The sequence below is a fragment of the Parasteatoda tepidariorum genome, chromosome 6, assembly GCF_982258835.1.
Source record: "Parasteatoda tepidariorum strain Cologne lab strain chromosome 6, Ptep-v5.0, whole genome shotgun sequence".
Taxonomy (NCBI): Eukaryota; Metazoa; Arthropoda; class Arachnida; order Araneae; family Theridiidae; genus Parasteatoda; species Parasteatoda tepidariorum.
Genome location: NC_141760.1, coordinates 112,180,638 through 112,200,016, shown reverse-complemented (window position 1 = coordinate 112,200,016; position 19,379 = coordinate 112,180,638). Strand labels below are relative to the sequence as shown.

Sequence of the window (19,379 nt, the reverse complement as noted above, 5' to 3'; positions counted from 1 at the left end):
ATTAAAAAAATAAATTGTATGATTAATGTATTAAAACTGATATTCTGGTCCAGAATTTTTTTAAATGTTGTGATTGCTATTCTTGTACAAATATTTTAAATGTAAATGGGTAACTTTTTCTAGCATTCTTAGTTCCGTTAGCGGTTAGTTATTTGTTTGAAGATATAATAGTAAATACAAGCAGTATTTTCACTGGTTTTTGACAGACCTTTACAATTTCACTGTACACAAAAAATTATGCAAAAGAAAAAAACACATTAATTAAATAAATCTTAATTAGTTACTGACCAAAGTTCAATTATCATTCGAAATTACTAAAACAATTATATTATAGAAGATTTAGAATGTCAAAAAAATAGTGATTCAACTCTTATTAAATAATAATGACTTAAGTAAAAAAGGAAACCTAATACATTTTAAAAACAAATCAAACTACATGCACTGAGAAAAAGTAACATTAAAAATGCTTGATTTTTCACACATGACTCTACTTATCTTTAAAGTAAACACTTGGAATATAGTTTCAAAATTATGTAAATCTGTGTGCTCATTTACACATCTTACTACTTTATATAAAAACACTAATGTGTATGTATGTAGATAGATTATTAAAACCTATTATACTTTTTTTTATTGGCAATGAAGACCTGAAATAAAGTGAGTTAACAGCCCTAAACCAAAAAGCTTGATGTACATATTCACTAATTTCTGAATGAAATTTTTTTTTCTTGTGTGGACAACGAAAAGCTGAGAGCAAACTGGGTTATAAGTTGGGCAAAAATGTAGGGTTACAGCCAAACAAATTCTTATAAATACACTTAATTTTTAGAACACCAGCCTGAAATATCAAGTACAAGAGCAGTCATAAGCATGAAAAAGGAAACAATATCTAATATGTTTTTGCCCACTTTAAACAGATATTTATTCTTTCTTGAATTATGCTTATTAATTTGTGCAGATGATAATTTTAAATTGTGCAGCTAAACAAACAGTTTTTCTTTGAATTCAACTATCTTTCAGTTTTAATGATGTCTAAATTTTATAAAACTCTTGAACATACAAATTTTTTTTTATGTGCATAATTATGTTACACAAGCTATATTGCTTTAGTTTTAATGATGCTTCATAAGATAAGTTTCATGATTGAAGAGTGCCAGCTATGCTTTTTTTCTCTTACATTTTAAGAGTTTATATTGTAAGTTTATGTAAGAATAAAGAATATGTTACTCTGAATACTGATACTACAGTTTAAAATTGTAATGTATATAAATTGAATGAAATGTTTTAAATCAAAAGTTTTTCGGATAGATACTTTGCATGTTTTTAGAACTTTAAAAAGAGAATCAGCATACATGCAAAACTAAATCAATTGAAGTGTTAGTTCTGGTGAATGAAAAAATTCTTCTAAATTAGTTCTGGTGAATGTTTATGAAAAAATTCTAATTCCATATTTCTGCAGTTTTGCCAGGTTTGTTTGTGCAGTATGTGGTCTAGGGTTTTTATGCAATAAGTTAGAAGTCAATTTGTTGTCCAATTTAGGCTTTTTTTCTCTATGAAGTTTTTGCATTATTTCTTTTAGTTGGTTGCAGCATATTTCTGCTGTAATGTTATTAGGTAACGGGGAGTCAGTTTCTATGGTGATAATTAGATAATCATTAATGACCTTTTATTCAAGTTAACCTTGTGTCTTATTTAGAAGATCGAAGTTACCTTTGCAAAATTTTTAGAAGCCAATTTTATACTTTCGGTTGCATAGTGTCCCTAGAGTTAAATTCATGATTTGCGATGCCTTAGTTCTGCTTAAAAACTTGTGCTTTTCATTGTGTTTGGATTTCTGGCCATTCTATTTTCAAGTAAATTAAATTTATTAAAAATATTTTTAATATTTTATAGAACTTACATTGGTTTTATTTTTAATTTTTGTACAATTTTTCAACAAATATGTTTGATTTCTCAAAATAAATAATTAGAAATAGAATGGTAAGCTTATGTCAAATAATAAACATCAAATTATATTTTCGCAACATTATATAGTTCAAATTTTATCCATGAAGATCTAATGCATAAATTGAATGACATGTTTGTGTAACTAAAATTTCACAGGAATTATCATGGTGCATAGCGTTTTTAAAAAGTTCTTAAAGGTGCTTATTTTCGATTTTCGTTTATTAAAAGCCCTTAAAGGTGCTTTTTTCAAGGAGTGTTTTTAAAAAGTGCTTAATTTTCCCTTTACGAAAATCTCATTTTCAAAAAGGGAAAGTGGATTGTCTTTGTGTATTATTTAAAAGTGTGCTTTTCACATTATTCTATTCGACATTTTCACAATTTATTCAACCACAATTTATTTCGGGGTACTCGGTCGTTAGCTTATGAAAGCATCAATCCTTTTACATGTTTGATGAAATATTTATGAGTTCGCATGTGCATCTACGAAGCTGGGTACGGTGAGATTTTAGCACTCTCGTGTGCACCTCTGCTGCATTTTGCAAGATATTCTCAATTTTAGGCTTCATTTTCCAGCTTCTGATGTAGAACCAAAACATCTCTTAATCATTTTATAATGACTAATATAATCAAGGCAAAAGTTCTTTGTCAGAAACTAGGTATTTTATCATGATCATGTAAAGTCTTTGGAGAGTATTTTGTTATTGTATATAGTACTTAAAAATATTTTTTGTTGAAAGATTTGGCTACGCACCCTGTATATGTTGAATTGTTTTGGAGCTACATTTCAAAAAGCTCTAGCTTTGTATGGGTACTTGTGCTGAATACTAGTACACATAAGAAGCTGGAATTACATAAGCCTCTAATTTTCCAGTGTTAGTGAGTTCAAATTATGATTTGGCGAGTGCTGTGAGTGGGCCCACTATTTTCAAATATCATTCTTTTTACTCTGCACTGTGAACAAAATGTTTCAGTATCTTCCTCAAGAACAAGTTTGATTCCTGATTATGATGGATCACAATTTAGCTGACATCAAAATGTAAAGTCAGTAATTCTTTAGTATTTCAAATGTTAAATTTATTGTCAGCCACCTTGTAAAACTCTGTAAATACGAGGCAAAAGGAATATTGGATTGTAATTTGTTTTTCAAAACTAATTTGTCACATTTTAATGATATTCTTTCCCGAAAATTGTTAGTTTTTTTTATTGTAGGTGCTCTTCCGATACGCATTGGCCTTCCTGAAGTCTTTTGAGAATGAAATTTTACAAATTAAGGACTACCTTGCATTAAATAAACACTTGAGAAGTATTGCAGAAGAATGTGTTGATATTAAAAAATTAACACATGTAAGTGCATTAAATTTTATAAATTTTTTCTTTTTTGATTGATAATATTTTGTCTTGGTAATTACTACTGCAGTATAATTATTCAGTAGACTCTGTTTTTTTTGTTTGTTTTTTTTTTAATTTTTTTTTTTGGAAGCTGCACGGGTTTGTTAAGAAGAAATTTGGATTCGTTAGCAGACCCCTCACAAAATAATTTATCTTTCAATCGGACCCTTCGCAAATATGTTTATCTTCATTATTGTTTTATTAATCTAATAAACCCTTCCCAGGGGGGGGGGGAGAAGACAGTTGTAATCGAATTAAGTTTTGTTTTCGGCAGATGCTTCTTACTTTATTCGTCTGAAATGAATATTCTGCGTTCAGCAGAATAGGCCAAATATTTGTATGTAGCATCTCTAATTTAATAGCAGCAATTGCTGTTTATTTTTGAAAATTTAAATTTTTTTATTATAATTTTACAGTGTTGAGCATAATCTTGTATCTCTTTACAATTTAAAAACTCCTTGAAAAAGTTTTTTGCAATAACAGGACCCTATTTGCATAAATTCACAAAAGCAGGACCCTGGTTGAATGAATGTGACTTAACGTTTATTTTATATTCACAATTTTACAAAAACGGACCTTTCACAAAATGTCTGAACAGACGCCTGAACTGGTAATAGTGTTAAATTCAAAACTGCTTGAAAAAAATTTACTATTTATAATTTATTGATTTCCATGTTTCATATTAGTTGTTAAAAAAATTTAGTAATGAAATTGTTCAGGGTTGTCACTCTACAGGGAAAACCTAAAAAGTGCAGGGAATTTTGAGTTTTTCGTTAAAAAACTGGAAAAATTCATTATATTTTATTTCTGTCTTATTCTCACTCAAAGTGCAACCTATGGGATATTTAAAGATGATATTTCAACTATATTACATTTTATTTACCATAGCAATATTTGTTTTAAGTATGTTCAGCTGTTCTTTTTTTTCTCTAAAGTTTTTTCAGAAATTATAACTAGTATAGTTATCCCAATACAGATCATATAAGTGTGCAGTGATTGTGTTTTTCTTCTTAATATATTGTGTATAATATGTACAGGGTAAACACAGTGATTTTTTCCCCTCCAGATTTAAGTGGTAACTCTGAATTACTATTGCAGTATAATTATTCAATAGGATCAGATTTTTTTTTTTCGGAAACTGGTAATAGTAACTCAACAGTTGAGTTTTTGAAAATTATTATGTTATTGCTCAAAAAAATTTGCTATTTATTAGTTTTCATGTTTCATATTTGTAATTGTTGTTGCTTACATTTAAACAAATTTATTTTTTCCTTTTAGATTGCTTTCAATGAGCTTAATCCCTTTCCACAGAAGATGGTGAATACTAGAAGGAGTCATAATTTCCAGATTATTCGAGTAAGCTTTCCTCATTGCTTTAATTTTCTGAATAAGTTTGTTTCTAGCATGTTATTACTAAAAAATGTTTTATTTAAAAGGGTGTGTATAATAATTTTCTCTTAGAAAAGTGAAACTTCGGTGATACCTGATTGCGCTAATGGTTTTCTAAAACATGGTGGACTGCGCTGCTAACATCTTATCCCCCTTTAATAAAGGTTGGTGGACTGCGCTTAAGGCAACCCTTATGACCATCCCTCCTACTTCATTCATGCAGTAAAACAATTTCTGATAAAAGCATCGTCTCGCCAATATTGTTCGTCAGAAGCTAGTGATAAATGCAGTATCAAGTTTTAATTAAATTGAAAAAATCTTACTTTAATATTTAATAATTTGAATTTATTTAATATTTATTAATAATTTAAAATTTAAATCGTTTTTGACATGCAATTTTTGAATATATTTAATAATTTGAATTCTAAACCAGTTTTAACCAATCTATCTTAACCAAACTTCTGCATATTATTTTTAAAAAAATATATGAACCTAAAATGTTTGAATTTTTTCTGTTCTTGTACTGAAGAGTTTATGATTACAGCTTTGACCAGAAGCCATGGTTGGCAATCATTTTTTCTTTACTCCAAAATCGTACATACTTAATTTAAATTGGATTTTTTTTATTTGAATAAAATTAATAGGATTTTTTAAAATTTACTCTCCAAAGCATCTGATACAATATTTAATTAATACTATTGTTTAAAAATAGAAGTAAAATAGTTACTATTTCTTACTAAAAATGGATAAAATTTTTATTATATTATTACATACTAATCACTGCGTTAAAAAAAATCATAGTTATATTTCTCAGGTTCAACTAGGTGATAATTGTTAAAAATCGGCTGATAAGAAAACATTACTGAAAAAAAATTACGTCATTCTGGTTTGAGGAAGTCTTGATACACTCAAACTCCATATTCAATAAGATATAAAAGCATTGCATTTTAATTAGCAAGAAACTAAATGGATATAACTGAAATATGTTTTTTGAAAATTATTTTAAACATATTAAAAGGAAAATTACTATTTAAATGTTTCATATTATTCTTATTTAAGTGTAGTCTATTTTGAAACATAATAATTTACATGAATATCCCTTTCGATATTTCTTAGTAAAAAAATCTTTCAATTCAAATCAAATTCTTTAATAAAAAAATATTTTAAATTTTATTTTTTTCAATTAATATTTTTTAATCATTTTGTTGAAATTATTGATTTATTTTTTCAAAAAAAATAATCACTATTGATTTATATCAATGCATTTTATAATGAAATAATGAAAGGGATAACATAGTGATTTCAATGCATATGCCTTTTATTATTCCGTAGTAAAAAAAAATCGCTTTCTTAATAAACATGCATTATTAATTAATTCAGACTTTTAAAAATTCACACATTTAAGAACGTATTTATTAATTATACTGTATGAAAATATTTAAAACTTAAAATAATAATTTTTTTAAAAATTAATTCATAATTAATATTATAAAAATTATGTTTGTCTAAGTTAATGTTTTTTTTAATTAAATTAATTTAAATTAGCGATTTTTTTAAAAAAAAATTGAAAGGATTTAATCAGTATTTAGTTCATAACTAAAATCAAGAGATTTATGCCAACCCTGACAGAAGCAATCAGAAACTTAAAATGCAGTATTTTTTTTTAAATTTAATTTATGTGTTTTTAACGAAAAACCTTAAAATAAAGTTGAATTATTTCGTACATTTTTTCTCATTTGAAATGATTTTTAAAAAATTCTTTCTGCTTTGCTTACAGTAACTTCGCAGTAAGAATTTGATTTTCAATATATATATTGAAAATCATATTCTTACTACGATATTACAGTAAGCAAAACAAAGGGAATTAGTTTAAAAAAAGTAATTTCGAATGAGAAAATTTATATATATATATATATATATATATACATATATATACATATATATACATATATATAAACATATATATATATACATATATATACATATATATAAACATATATATATATACATATATATATATATATATAAACATATATATATATACATATATATACATATATATAAACATATATATATATACATATATATATATATATATACATATATATATATATATAAACATATATATATACATATATATATACATATATATATATACATATATATATACATATATACACACACAAAATAATTCGAGTTTATATTAATGTTTTCTTTACAATAAAAGCATCATTATTTAAGTGAAAGTTTTACATTTAAAATAACAAAGTAATACATATAAAAGTATATGAATTATGATATTTAGAAAAATATTTAAGCCTGTTACAATGCTTCACAATAAGAGTAAAAGTAGTGAAGACCAGAGAAATAAGATTGATAAATCTATTGTAATCTTTGGAAAGATATTAACAAAGGCTGCGCCAGCATACAAAAGTTGACCAGTATTCAATATAGACTGTTGATTATCAATAATGAATATAATCCATATTTTACTAACTCTCTGTCCATAGATAAGAGCAGGTGGCTTAAGATAAGAGTTGGAGATCCTGTCAACTGTTTTTTCATTCGTAGAAAAATCAAAATGTTTCACCTGTATTGAGCGGTAACAATGAAACAAAAAATAATGGTATGAATAATTTCCCGGGAAATTTTGCTTTTCATTATCAATGGAAAAATATTTGCTTAGAAAGTAAGATCAAAACTGCTTTACGCCGTTTTTGGAATGATATTCTTGAAGAAACAAAATTTCAGTTGCTATATAGGAATGTGTAGTCCTGTTCAGACGTTCGAATGGGTGTTAAGACAATATTGTGTATATAAAATAGCAAGCAGGACTTCATGTATAGATAGTTGTAATGGAAGGATGTAAGTAATGGAACACATATTAAAGAGCGTACATGTGAGTTGCCGCTTAGTATTTAAATTAAAATGAGGATTCTAGTGAATTTTGATAGTATAACCTTATCTTGTCTTAATTAAGCAAATTAAGACGAGACATATTATTCTGTTTTACGCGTTATACAATAATAAAGTTTTTAAAAAACTGTATTTATATTTTTAAGATATTTAGCTTACCCTTCGTATGATAAATACAATATAAAAAAAATTACATATTCATAGTTTTATATACAAAAAAAATTTAAATATTTACCTAATTAAAACTGATCTTATATTTTCCTTTACTAATGATTATTTATTTTCAACTTTCATTTTGAGAAGACTCAGTATTTTTCTCTGTCCTTGTCACGGAGCACTATGTTGCTGGTGCAGGAGTTCTGAAATTTGGACATCGACTACAAAAAACAATTTTAACCCCCTATTCTAAAAATCGTTTAAAAATTCAGTTCGGGAGATATTCGCAAAATTATTTTTTCGCATTAGTTTAAGATTAGTCATTGTTATAACTTAAACTGCAGACGATTCTGTTTAAGATTATATTGCACATTATTTAATGCTTAATTAATACAGGATTATTTTGTTTATAATAATGGTTTTAAAACGCTTTTCCATATAGCTAAATGATTTAAAATCAACAACTGTAATTGAAATAAAAATAAGATCTGTTCAATAAAGCAAAATCAATAGAAAAAAGATACTTATTCATTAATAGAAGCTATGTATTATTGTCACCTATAATGCTTGATTAAATTTGGTAATTAGCTCTATTGGTATATGTCAATTGATGCCGTTTTCAGTAGGTATTATTCTACTATGGTTCAAATCTAATAACATAAAAGCCATTGACGAGGACTATAAATAAATAAAAAATGTTGGTACATGTCTTTTAGTTTTATTTGATTTTGTACTGTTGATTAGAGCTTCGGAGTCTGTTGAAATATTCGAAACCAATTTTGATGCCGGATTTTCCCATAAACTTGACTCCGATCAATAAATACAATTAAAATTATCACTCAATTCAAAGGAAGAATTAATTGTTACGAAATCTTTCATAATTTTTTTGTAATATAACTTAATACTATTTAACTAATTTGAATGCTAATAAAAAAAACCTCTATCTTTATTCGTTTCATCTACTAAGTTGATAATTAAGTCAATCAGCAGATTAATATAAGCTTTACTCTATAGTTATATGCAATACAAATATGATCTTATATCGAGTTTTGCTGTATATTCCAAATTTTAAAAAAAGAAGAAAATATTGGAAACAATTTTTTTAAAGGCAGATTCTTTAATCACTTAATAAAAATCCTACTATGTCCTATAAAATAAAATAGTTTCAAAAAACAACAACTTTACTAAAGTTTTGTTAGGAAAAGCAGAACTTAAAATATTGAGTGTAACTTTTTAACTTATTGAGAGTCGAGTCGACATAGTCTCACTTAATTTTCCAACAACATGTTTTTTTTAAATATAACTCTCATCATAAAAGGCATTGCAAGAATTTTTTATAAATTATTTTTTAAAGAAATCTTTATTTTTTGAGTTAATAAGAGAATCTTGCAAGAAATTTTAAGATAAAATTTAATAAAATGCCATAATATCAGAAAAATTAACTGAAACTATATTAACTCAATTTTCCCAAAATTAGAAAGTTACACTCAATATTCTAATTTTTACTTCATCGAATAAAAGTGTAAAAGAGTTGCTTTGTAAAATTTTTAAAAATTATTTCATTCTTACTCTTAAGCTATCTCGTTATTGAAACTGTTTCTTAATTTTAACTACAAAACACTGAGTGCTATATTTAAACAAAATAATGCGTTTAAATGTGTCCTAATCAAATTTTTTATTCACAGTAAATCAAAACTTGAAAAAAGAATAACACAACGTTCTCAAATGCATAAGTTTACCCGTTCTTTAATTACATTTGTAAATTCACTTACCCATAAAGATAATAAAATTGTAATGATAAATGCAATACTATCAGTAAATGTATCATATTCTAATAGTGAATCTAAACCTGTTTGCAATAGCTCGAATTTAGTAACTTGGCATAATATATTTTGATATATTTCTTGGCCAAGTAGAAGCTTATCGCCAAGTTAGTGCTTGATTTTTATAAATTGCACCCCTCACATATCAATGAGGAGAGAGATCTACCTACAAATGTTATCAACTAGCAGCGCAATCAGCATACTGTTAGGGGCAGGGGTTATAATTGAGGCAATTGCTGAGCGCAGTCCACCATTGCCCGTGAAACTTTTCTTTTATTCGTGCAGATGTAAATTTCACCAAGAATATAAATGGTGAAACTATTTGGGACTGTAATAAACGAGTGGTGCTGAGCTTTAAACAGAATGTGTTTAAAAAAATCGGATGTCAGAGTTATAATAAAATGATGGTATTCATTCAATAGTGCAGTCTGTCATTGTGAAGAATCGGTGTTCCCTCTCATGCACAGTTTTGAAGACCATCCTGCTTAAAATTGGTGGGAGGCAAAGGCAGCCTTTGATATCAAAACTATGAAGACTTAACCCCTCAGCAATAGCTGTCTTTAGTGTATTTACTGAATTGTTATTATATGATTTAATAATTTACTCATCAATTTTAAATAACAAAAATTAATGTTAGAATCTTCTCAGAGATTTGTTTGTCTTACAAATTTGCCACTTAAATATTACAGATAAACCAGTTCCAGTAGAGTATTAACATTCCTTATTAGTTAAATATCAAAGAATTACTTATGCTTATATATTTAACCTGCAAAAACTAAATCTAACTTACTTTATTCTTAAAACCCACCAAAATTTCTTTATGCATGTCGGTAGAGGAAATACGTAATAACCTTTGACAAGATTAATTCTAATATTGTATGAAAATCAGAGGAACAAAATTGATTCAACCCCAAATGAAGTATAGAAATGGATAAAATAGAGTTTTTGTTCTCTAGTTAGGTTAGGTTTTCTTCCTCAGTGTCTAAATAACTACCAAATGACATTAGAAAAGCAAAGAGATAAAGTCTTGCAAAGTGAGTTAACCAAACAAAGCAGAAGAACAAGTTTGAACACGATAATAAAAAGAAACAGGTGGGAGGGGTTTTTGCAAGAACCCTAGGAAGCAAAAGATTAAATTAGAATAGATTTCGAAAAAAGATAGAACTAAATTTTTAGAACATGCAGTTGTTCCTCAGAAATCAAGTTCAGTAAATGAAATGTTGCATTTAATGATTTTAGCAGAACAAAACTCAAACTATGTAGAGCAATTGAAGATCATTTATCTTTGATGCTGTTTAAGTTAAAGGATACGTTTAGTTTGTCCAATATATAATCGACCACACCACACTGACAAGAAATTTGATAAATGTCCCATCTATTAATATCGGCAATAGGGTCTTTAAGGTTGGTGAAATTTAGTTTGTCTACAGAGGAGAAAATGACTTTAAACTCAAATTTAATCAAAATCTTAGCATTTTGTTAGCTGATTTTCGAATAATAAAGGAAATTAGAAAGCTCATTGGATTGTCCGATTAATTTTCTAAAAATGAAATTAATATTAGACAGAAACCCACAGTCACAGGGTTCCCATGGGTCAGGGAGAAAACCTTTAATTGTCATGAAATTTTATTTTAACTCCAAAAATCAAGTAAATAGTCAGAGAAAGTTGCAATTTTTTTACAAAAACCGGAATGTTCCTATATCATACCGGGAAAATAGGCAGTTTTAAAATTGTCAGTAGCAGTAATCAGATATTGAGATATGAGTTAAATAATTCTTACCTCTATTACAATTATTTGTTATAAAAATTTCACATTTTAGTCAAACTGAAATGTTCCCTTCCTCATTTAATAATATCTTTTTACACAGAAAATCTAATATTTCACATTACAAATAAAAGAATCAAAGTTTTCTGATGAAAATATGGTCTCAATTTTCATTGAAATTTACCTGGTATATCTGGAAAATTCATGGAACGATAGCTTTAAGATAAATAAGCTCATTGAGAAGATACGTACCTTAGGAACACTTGTTTAACATGCTTCTAAAATTTGTTCTATTAGTTATCTTTTGGTTAGGGAGATGTGAAGATAGATTATGATGAGGGAGTAAAACCGCAAACGACTTCTAGATATTTATTATTCTTAGATTATTTTATTGCTTCTAATTGTGATGAATTTCTCTTTCATCAGAAACCGCTTGCAATTTCCTCATAATCTTTCATTCTATCCCGTTAACCAACAGGTGACTGCCTTACGAAAACTTGTTTACCATTCTTCAAAAATTCCTTTCAATAGTTATCTTATCTAAGAAGGGCTCGTTTAATTTAAAGTTAGAACTGATTTTTTCCTAACATTAACAATTCACTAAGACTTGGACTAAATTTCACCAAACTTAAAGACCCTATTGCTGATATTAATAGCTGAGACATTTATCAAGTTTGTTAGTGTGATCTATCGTAGATTGGACAAACTAAATTTATCCTTCAACTTCGACTTTAACTAACATGAAAGATACATTCAGAATCAGGATATTAAATGCCTTATGTAGGAGGAATTCTAATCATAGGTTTGAGTTAACTTCTTGTAAAATCTAGCTAACTTGATTCCTTGGAATCACTTTATATTTTGAGATTTTCTAATAATTTAGATCTTTTTAGTATATTACCCTTTATCCTTGTATAAAAATCTATTCTAATTTGATCTTTTGCCCTCTGGAGTTTCTGCCCATCCTCCTTATTCCTGTTTTTTTATTATCTTGATCAAACTTTTCCCTCTGTCTTGATTGGTTAATCCACTTTGCAGTAGTTTATCTTTTGTCTTGAGAACCAGAACTTGTAGTATGTTCATTTCTGTGCTTTATTCACATTGTTTTCCACTTAAGTAGTACAAAGTATTCTCCATCATTTTAAACATTTTGATTTACTACATTTATATTTTTTTAAACTTATGGTTTTTTAACCATACCTGGTGAGATCTTTTTTAAATGAAAGGAAAAGGGTTGTTTTTGATTGGTTTATATTTGCATAGCTGCCAACTCTACTGGATTTTTCCAGTTTCTCCTGGTTTTTGTACATTTTAGAAAATTCCCTAAAATTGAGTTAGTTTCCTAAAAAAAATCCCTATCGAAATATAATTTTTGCGCAGATTTTTGCTTGAATATTTAAATAAGTATTACTAATATATAATAAAGCATCTCTCATTTATTAAAATCAGTTTAAAACTTTTTTTTATTCTAAAATGTTCAGTTTATTTTGATTTAGAACTCCTTTTTTAAATTAGTTAAAAAAAATATTAATTATTCAATTATGAATTCAATGCCTATTCAAAATTACTAGTAAACATTCACGACATTTCGAGCATATTTAATGCCAACCGGAAAATATTGCAGTTTTTCTATTCTGATGACTATAAAAAACCCTAAAATTCCCTATGTGTAAAATATTTAGTACATTATGCAACAATTATCATAAAATTCATATTATTTTGTAAAATCTAATGGATTTTTTGCCTATATCTATATTGGCAGCTATGCACTTGTTCAGTATTAACTATATTTGAGTTTCACCCAGCCTAGCGGTCAGCATTCCTGACTGAAGCCAGTGGCTGCAGGTACGAATCTTGCTCAGGGCATGGATATTTACTCTGTGTGAATGTGGCCTACCCTATGAACGAGTATCTGTGGCTGGGGTAGTGTTGCTTGCCTCTGTGACTTAGGTGCCTACTGGGTAACGTTAAATGAGCAACACTTCCGGCATCTTCTGAGGTGAAGAATGAAAGTTCAGTGCCTGTGGTTAAAAAAAAATTTAGTTTATATTGTCTGTGATTATGAACCCAGCCTACGACACTAGAGAACTCCTGGATCAAATTAGCCTTCGGGAAGGACTTTTCGATTAAGCAAGCCACATTTGCGTTAATGGAGAGAGAAACCAAGAAAAGCTTGCCTAATTTGAATACTAAAGATTTTTTTACTTGCCCCCAATGATAAGGGATTCTAACCAGTGATCTGTCCAGGCTGAATTTACTACCGTTTAGTGGTACCTTCACAAATTCAACTTTAGGAAAAACGGTAGTTTCACAAATTCAATTTTAGGAAAAACGGTAGTTTCACAAAATACTTTTTCTTAAAATTTTATTTTTGTATCCCTTAAGAAACGATAAATCCATATTTCTGTGTTGATTTTTTAATATAATTTTTAATTTTTCTCAAATTATGTCTAAATTTTCACAAAATAGGTACCTCTCAGAAAAACCTAGACAGACCCCTGCTAACATATTTATCAACCCATGTCTCTAATTGAGGATATGCATATGCTTTGAGGATTTTTTTAAGATTAAGATCCATCGAATAGTAGATATTGATTTAAGACTTTAAAAGATTAGGATTAGTTCGACACGGTTTTAGCTGGTTAAAGAAAATCGTTGGAGATACTTCAAGCTTTAAACTCACTTAGATTGCTACTATCTAATTTTACTGCGTTAAACCTAGGTTTATCTTTCATTCTATCACGCTTATCTAAGTAATCGTTTGCCTTAAATGCGAATTTTATTTAGATTATGATTTTTTACTTACAGGCACAGCTCGAAGAGTTGGAAAATGAGAAAAGGAAACAGAAGAAATCTAATTCTCAGGAACATGTTGCTAGTGCAGCATATATGAGTGAAGAAGATTAAAATTAGTGAACTAATAAAAAATGTCATGAGTTTTAATGAAATTGATCTCTGTTTTGATTTATCTGTTTTGATGAATTCTCTTTTATGAAACAATTATGTATATGACTATCCCTACTACAGTCAATTTAAAAGGTAAGGTAGTATGTATTAGTTTCTTTATACCTGTTGTATTATTTATTAACCTTGTCGCCAGCAGTAGAATCCTGTTGATTTAAACTTCTCCAGTGTGGCCACTGAACAGGAAATTTAAACAATCTGGAGAAGGAAAAAAAAAGGAGAAATGTCAGGGAAAATAAATAAATTTATATTTGAAATACTTATAAGTCAAATATTTTACCCATTAATATTGGTTTTGAAACTATTTGATTTTCAACTCTTATGACATGTATTAGTGTTTTGTTAACCAGTTAAACGTCCCTAGAGTGACCACTCTCCTTTCCACAGTCAAATGGAGGTTGGTCATTCTTAGAGGTTACCTCCATTGACTAAAATTGTTATCAAAGGTACATGATTTTTTGCATACGATTTTATTTTTAGTCAGTGTCATTTTCTTAGTTTGGAAATGCCACTTCTGTTGGTGTCATGAAAAGACGGATCTGTGTGACTGATAATTATGTGTAAAAACAAATTTACCCATTATGAATGATAAAGCTATTTTAAAATTTATCATAAAAATCAGCTTTAAATAATGAGATGCTTGTTTTTTTTTTCTTCCTAAAATAACTTTTTAATTTCTAATTTAACTTTCAACTCTAAAAGTAAATTATTGATATCATAGTCTTTTGTGCACTCTGATTGAAACAAGAGGAGCAAAAAGAGCATCATCAAAAAGAGCTCTCTAAATTAGAGTCTTGCTCAAATATTTTGAATAGATTTTTATTTACTTACTTTATTAAATTTTTGGTTTTGATATTTTATTTCATGTTTCCTTATTTGACTTTTTCTGCATTTGGTGCAGATGTTTGACCGGTCACTGGACGAGGTTTTAATGCTCTGCCCTAAAGGTTTTCTTCAACACAAAGTCAATGCAAAAAATTCCATGCCTCCCAAAAGTGGTCATAAGTTGAGTCGGTCGCTACATAGAGGTGGTATATATTCTATGTTTAAAAATAAGGCATAGCTGAAATACTATCAACAAAATGCTCCACGGCAGAACTATGGCGACAATGTTACAGAGCTTTTGCAGAAAGATTTTTTATTTGGGAAGGGAAAAATTTTGGTTTTCCTTTCTGCAACATTTTTCAAAAGAAGTTTTCTTTTTCCAGCAGAATTTTTTTTTCAAAGATGTCTTTCTTGCGCATCAGAGAGTTAAGAAATAGTCTTGAATTTTCTATTCTCATTGAGATTTTTTTTAAAAAAATCTGTAATGACTGGATTCAGCTAGAATTTCAAATTAATAATATAGAATAAAAAAATTCAGAAATCACGAAAGTTTAAAAGATGGTCCGCTCTAGAAATGATCTTTCTTTTATTTTTTTTCTTTAAAGAACGCTATGTTTTACATACACTTATTTGAGTACTCGTTTTTTAAAGAAAACATTCGTGTGATTTTTCGTCGATATTTGTTTTGGGAGTTATTGCACAGATTTTACGATTTTTAATTTACTACAAGAATTTTTATTTATTATCGTTTAATTTTATTTACGAATTTTAATTTGTGTAATGATTTACGAAATTCAAAAGAGGAAATGATTAGTTCATTACTACAGTATATTAGTAAAAAAAATATTGCTTTTACAATTAAACATTTTTATTCTATACTTTCTTCTGTAAACACAACGTTTCTGTTACTTTAGATTAGTAATTGTTATAATTAAAAGTATCTCAAATAAGAATATTAATGCTAGCGAAATTTGTTGCTAAAAGCCTGAAAAAATTCTGCCACGGGGTCAAAATGTATGCCATCTGATGCAAATATCAGGGAAATTTCATAAAAAGCAGTAGAGTACTTTTTTTTCTGAATGTCACCTTATTTTTCTCCAATCCAAAGCCTCAGGTATTCCAAACTTATTTTGCTTCTATCAAATTCAGGCATTTTGATGAGTATTGCAAATTAATCTTTTAGTTGATCTCTATTATTGAATCAGCAGGATTCTACGGAATTAAAAAAAAAATTCCTGAGATATATTTTAAAACACTATACATGATATTTTTTTATAAATCTTTGTGAAACTTATACACCTAGTTAATAATGAATTGTTTATTCTTATACTATAAATTGTTTTTAAATTGTAGATTGTAGAAACATAGATTTTTAGTCACAAACTTGTGCCATAGTCATTGTTTAAAAATGTTGCTTATTAGGTGTTTCAATTATATAGTGCTGAAAAGTGTGCGTTTTCATTCCAAATAACAATTAAAACTCTGTGATACTTTTACATTGTATTTTTGTTTAATGCAGAAGTTCAATATATGCCTTATTTTTGGAAGCAACAGTTAAACAATGTCATTGTGAAATAATTATACGATTTTAAAGTACTTGTTTTAAATAAAAGCTTAACAAAAAACCTTTCTACAAAAATTGAGCTTATATCGCATATTCTAATGATTTATAAAATTTTAAGTTTCAAAATGAATTAATTGTGTTAAAACATAATAAATGAGTTTCAATTTAAATTATGAATTGTCAGCTATTATTTCTGAAGCTTCGTTTTAATGTAGATAACATTATGTAGGCAGATCAAGGCACGCTTCAGAGGATTGATGATTAGAATTTTCTAATTTTTTTTTTATCTTTCTGAATTTTGCCCAGAAATTTATTCCGATATTTAGCAGTTAAAAGATATTTTTTTATGTGTGAAATTGAGATCTATTATAGCTTCATGTATTAGAAATATTTTCAAGAGTGAATGTCAACAATCTCATGGTCGCTTTGGTGAATGTCCGAAATATTTGTTATATCCGATTTGATATTTATTTATTCCAGTGATTCCCAAAGTGGTCTATATCGACCCCCAGGGGTCAACGACAACTTGCAAGGGGCCCATGTCAAGTGAAAAGAAAATTGGGGGTTCATAAAATGAAAATGGGGGTCAATTATAGTGGATCTCATATAAGCCGGTCTTGGCTTTAATTTTGGCATTTCATGATTGGAATAATCAACATACAACCTATTTACTTACATTATACTTCCTTATTATGTAAAGAAATATATCTATCTACATTCTTCATAATTTATAAAAGTAGCTATGAAGTAAAAATTTTATTAAAATTTAAGTTATTAGGATTATTTTCTGATATATGAAACTGAATTATTATAAACTAGCAGTTGCCTGCAGCTCTGCCCGCATGCGTTTTTATTTTCTCTGCGCGTAAGGTATTATTTTGTAACAAAAAAGTTTTTTTCAGCCGTAAATTGTAGCTTAGCCTGTGTCAACTCTTTAGCTAGACTTTATCTGCGCACAAGATCACAGAGATTTGTTGCTTAGTTTTTACGTGAAAATGTGATAAACAGACCTACAATACACTACTACAGTTTATGCAAACTTATTTCCGCAATTATAATATTAATTGCGGAGTAGGGGTTTTAAAGTGCATTATTTTATTCCATTTACATACTAATTAAATTAAATTAGTATGTTTCATAAAATTGGGAAAGTTGTAGGCATTCGCTTTGTGGTCGCAATAAAATTTGAACATGTAAAAACTTGCACATATACTTATCCCGTACTATGGAACATCACGAGAAAGTTTTTAAGTTATGAAGAAGGAAAGTTTGCTTTTCCATCTTTATTTGTTTATAGTGGAACTGTGTTTCAGCGCAGTTGCCAATCTCCTAACTTAAAAAAAAAAAAAAAAGAAACAGACTGGACATCATTAACTGAGGAGATTTGAGATTATACTCAACTAAATTGATGCCAAATGTTGATAATTTATTATTAAAGCATCAGGTTCATCCCTCCCACTAAAAGTATTTATTTATTGCTCAGTTATTTTAAATAGCGGATTATAAATTTTAATTAGGTTTGTTTTAATTTGAATTTAATTAATAAATGTATAAAATTAACATGTGTTTTTTTCTTAAGTTTTTCACACTACTCTTCTCTACAGTTAAAAATTTAAATCTTTCACAGTGAGTAGCACTATACCAGCTGTCAAAAATACATTTGAGGTTGATGAATTTGCAAAAAGTCAATATCAGGTAAGCCCAAAACCGAAAAACTTAGCAAGGGGTCTATGAGACAAAAAGTTTGGGAACCACTGATTTATTCGTTGATATTATTATATTTATTCGATATTTTAATATATATAAACGGGGTGCTTAGCGTTTTTAAAAAGTGCTTTAAGGTGCTTATTTTCGATTTTCGTTTTTTAAAAGCCTTTTAAAATGCTTTTTTTATAGGGAGTTTTTAAAAAGTGCTTTATTTTCCTTTTTCAAAATGAATTTTTTTTTTTTTTTTTTTACCATATTTATTTTCGCCACGAATTATGCAAAATGACATTGTTCTATTCAACGTTTTCACAATTAATTCAACCCCGATCTATTTCGGTGTAGCGTGTGAAGACGCCTTTACACGTTTGATGAAATACTTGCGGGTCCGCATGTGCGTACACTGAGCCGAATTCAGTGAGATTCTTCTACTACCCTCATGTGCAACTTTGCTGCATTTTGCAAGATATTCTGAATTTCGGAATTCAGTTAGTTTTGAATTGATAATTTAAAAATACTTCATATTTATAATAGGTAATATCCTTACGCCAGAATTTTGGGTTTTTGACTGTTGTCAAAAACTGTCAAAGGTTTTTTTTTGTCATGACGGATAAAACCTTTAATTGTCAAGAACTTGTCCACTCTGCCTGCCTAATTATAATTTTTTAAACTGTTTAAAAATATTTTTTGAGTGCTAAAAGAGTGCTTAAAAGCTGCTTATTTTTGTTGAAAAATTTCAGTTTCATTTTAATCAAGGTTCAAGATTTTAAAAAGACAATGCAATTTACTCTTCAGAGCACTCAAAATTTCTCTTTGGTTTTCGACCCCAATAATGTGAATAATACCGATTTAATGAATAAAATTTCCATAATTGATGAAGTCTTTAAATCGTGATCTGACTTAAAAACTTTATGCAATTTAATGTTCAGCTTATTT

At 27.9% G+C, this 19,379-nt stretch overlaps 1 protein-coding gene across 1 annotated transcript in view; it reads left to right on the top strand.

The window, feature by feature from the left end:
* LOC107436528 (TBC1 domain family member 2B) overlaps positions 1 to 14,611 on the top strand; it is a 52,153-nt gene extending 37,542 nt beyond the window's left edge. Inside the window, exons 17-19 of the mRNA XM_043043125.3 lie at positions 3,157 to 3,291; positions 4,615 to 4,692; positions 14,195 to 14,611. Of these exons, the coding sequence (XP_042899059.2) occupies positions 3,157 to 3,291; positions 4,615 to 4,692; positions 14,195 to 14,293 (312 nt within the window). The 3' untranslated portion in view covers positions 14,294 to 14,611. The remainder of the gene's footprint in view (positions 1 to 3,156; positions 3,292 to 4,614; positions 4,693 to 14,194) is intronic.
* The last annotated feature ends 4,768 nt before the right edge of the window (positions 14,612 to 19,379 follow it).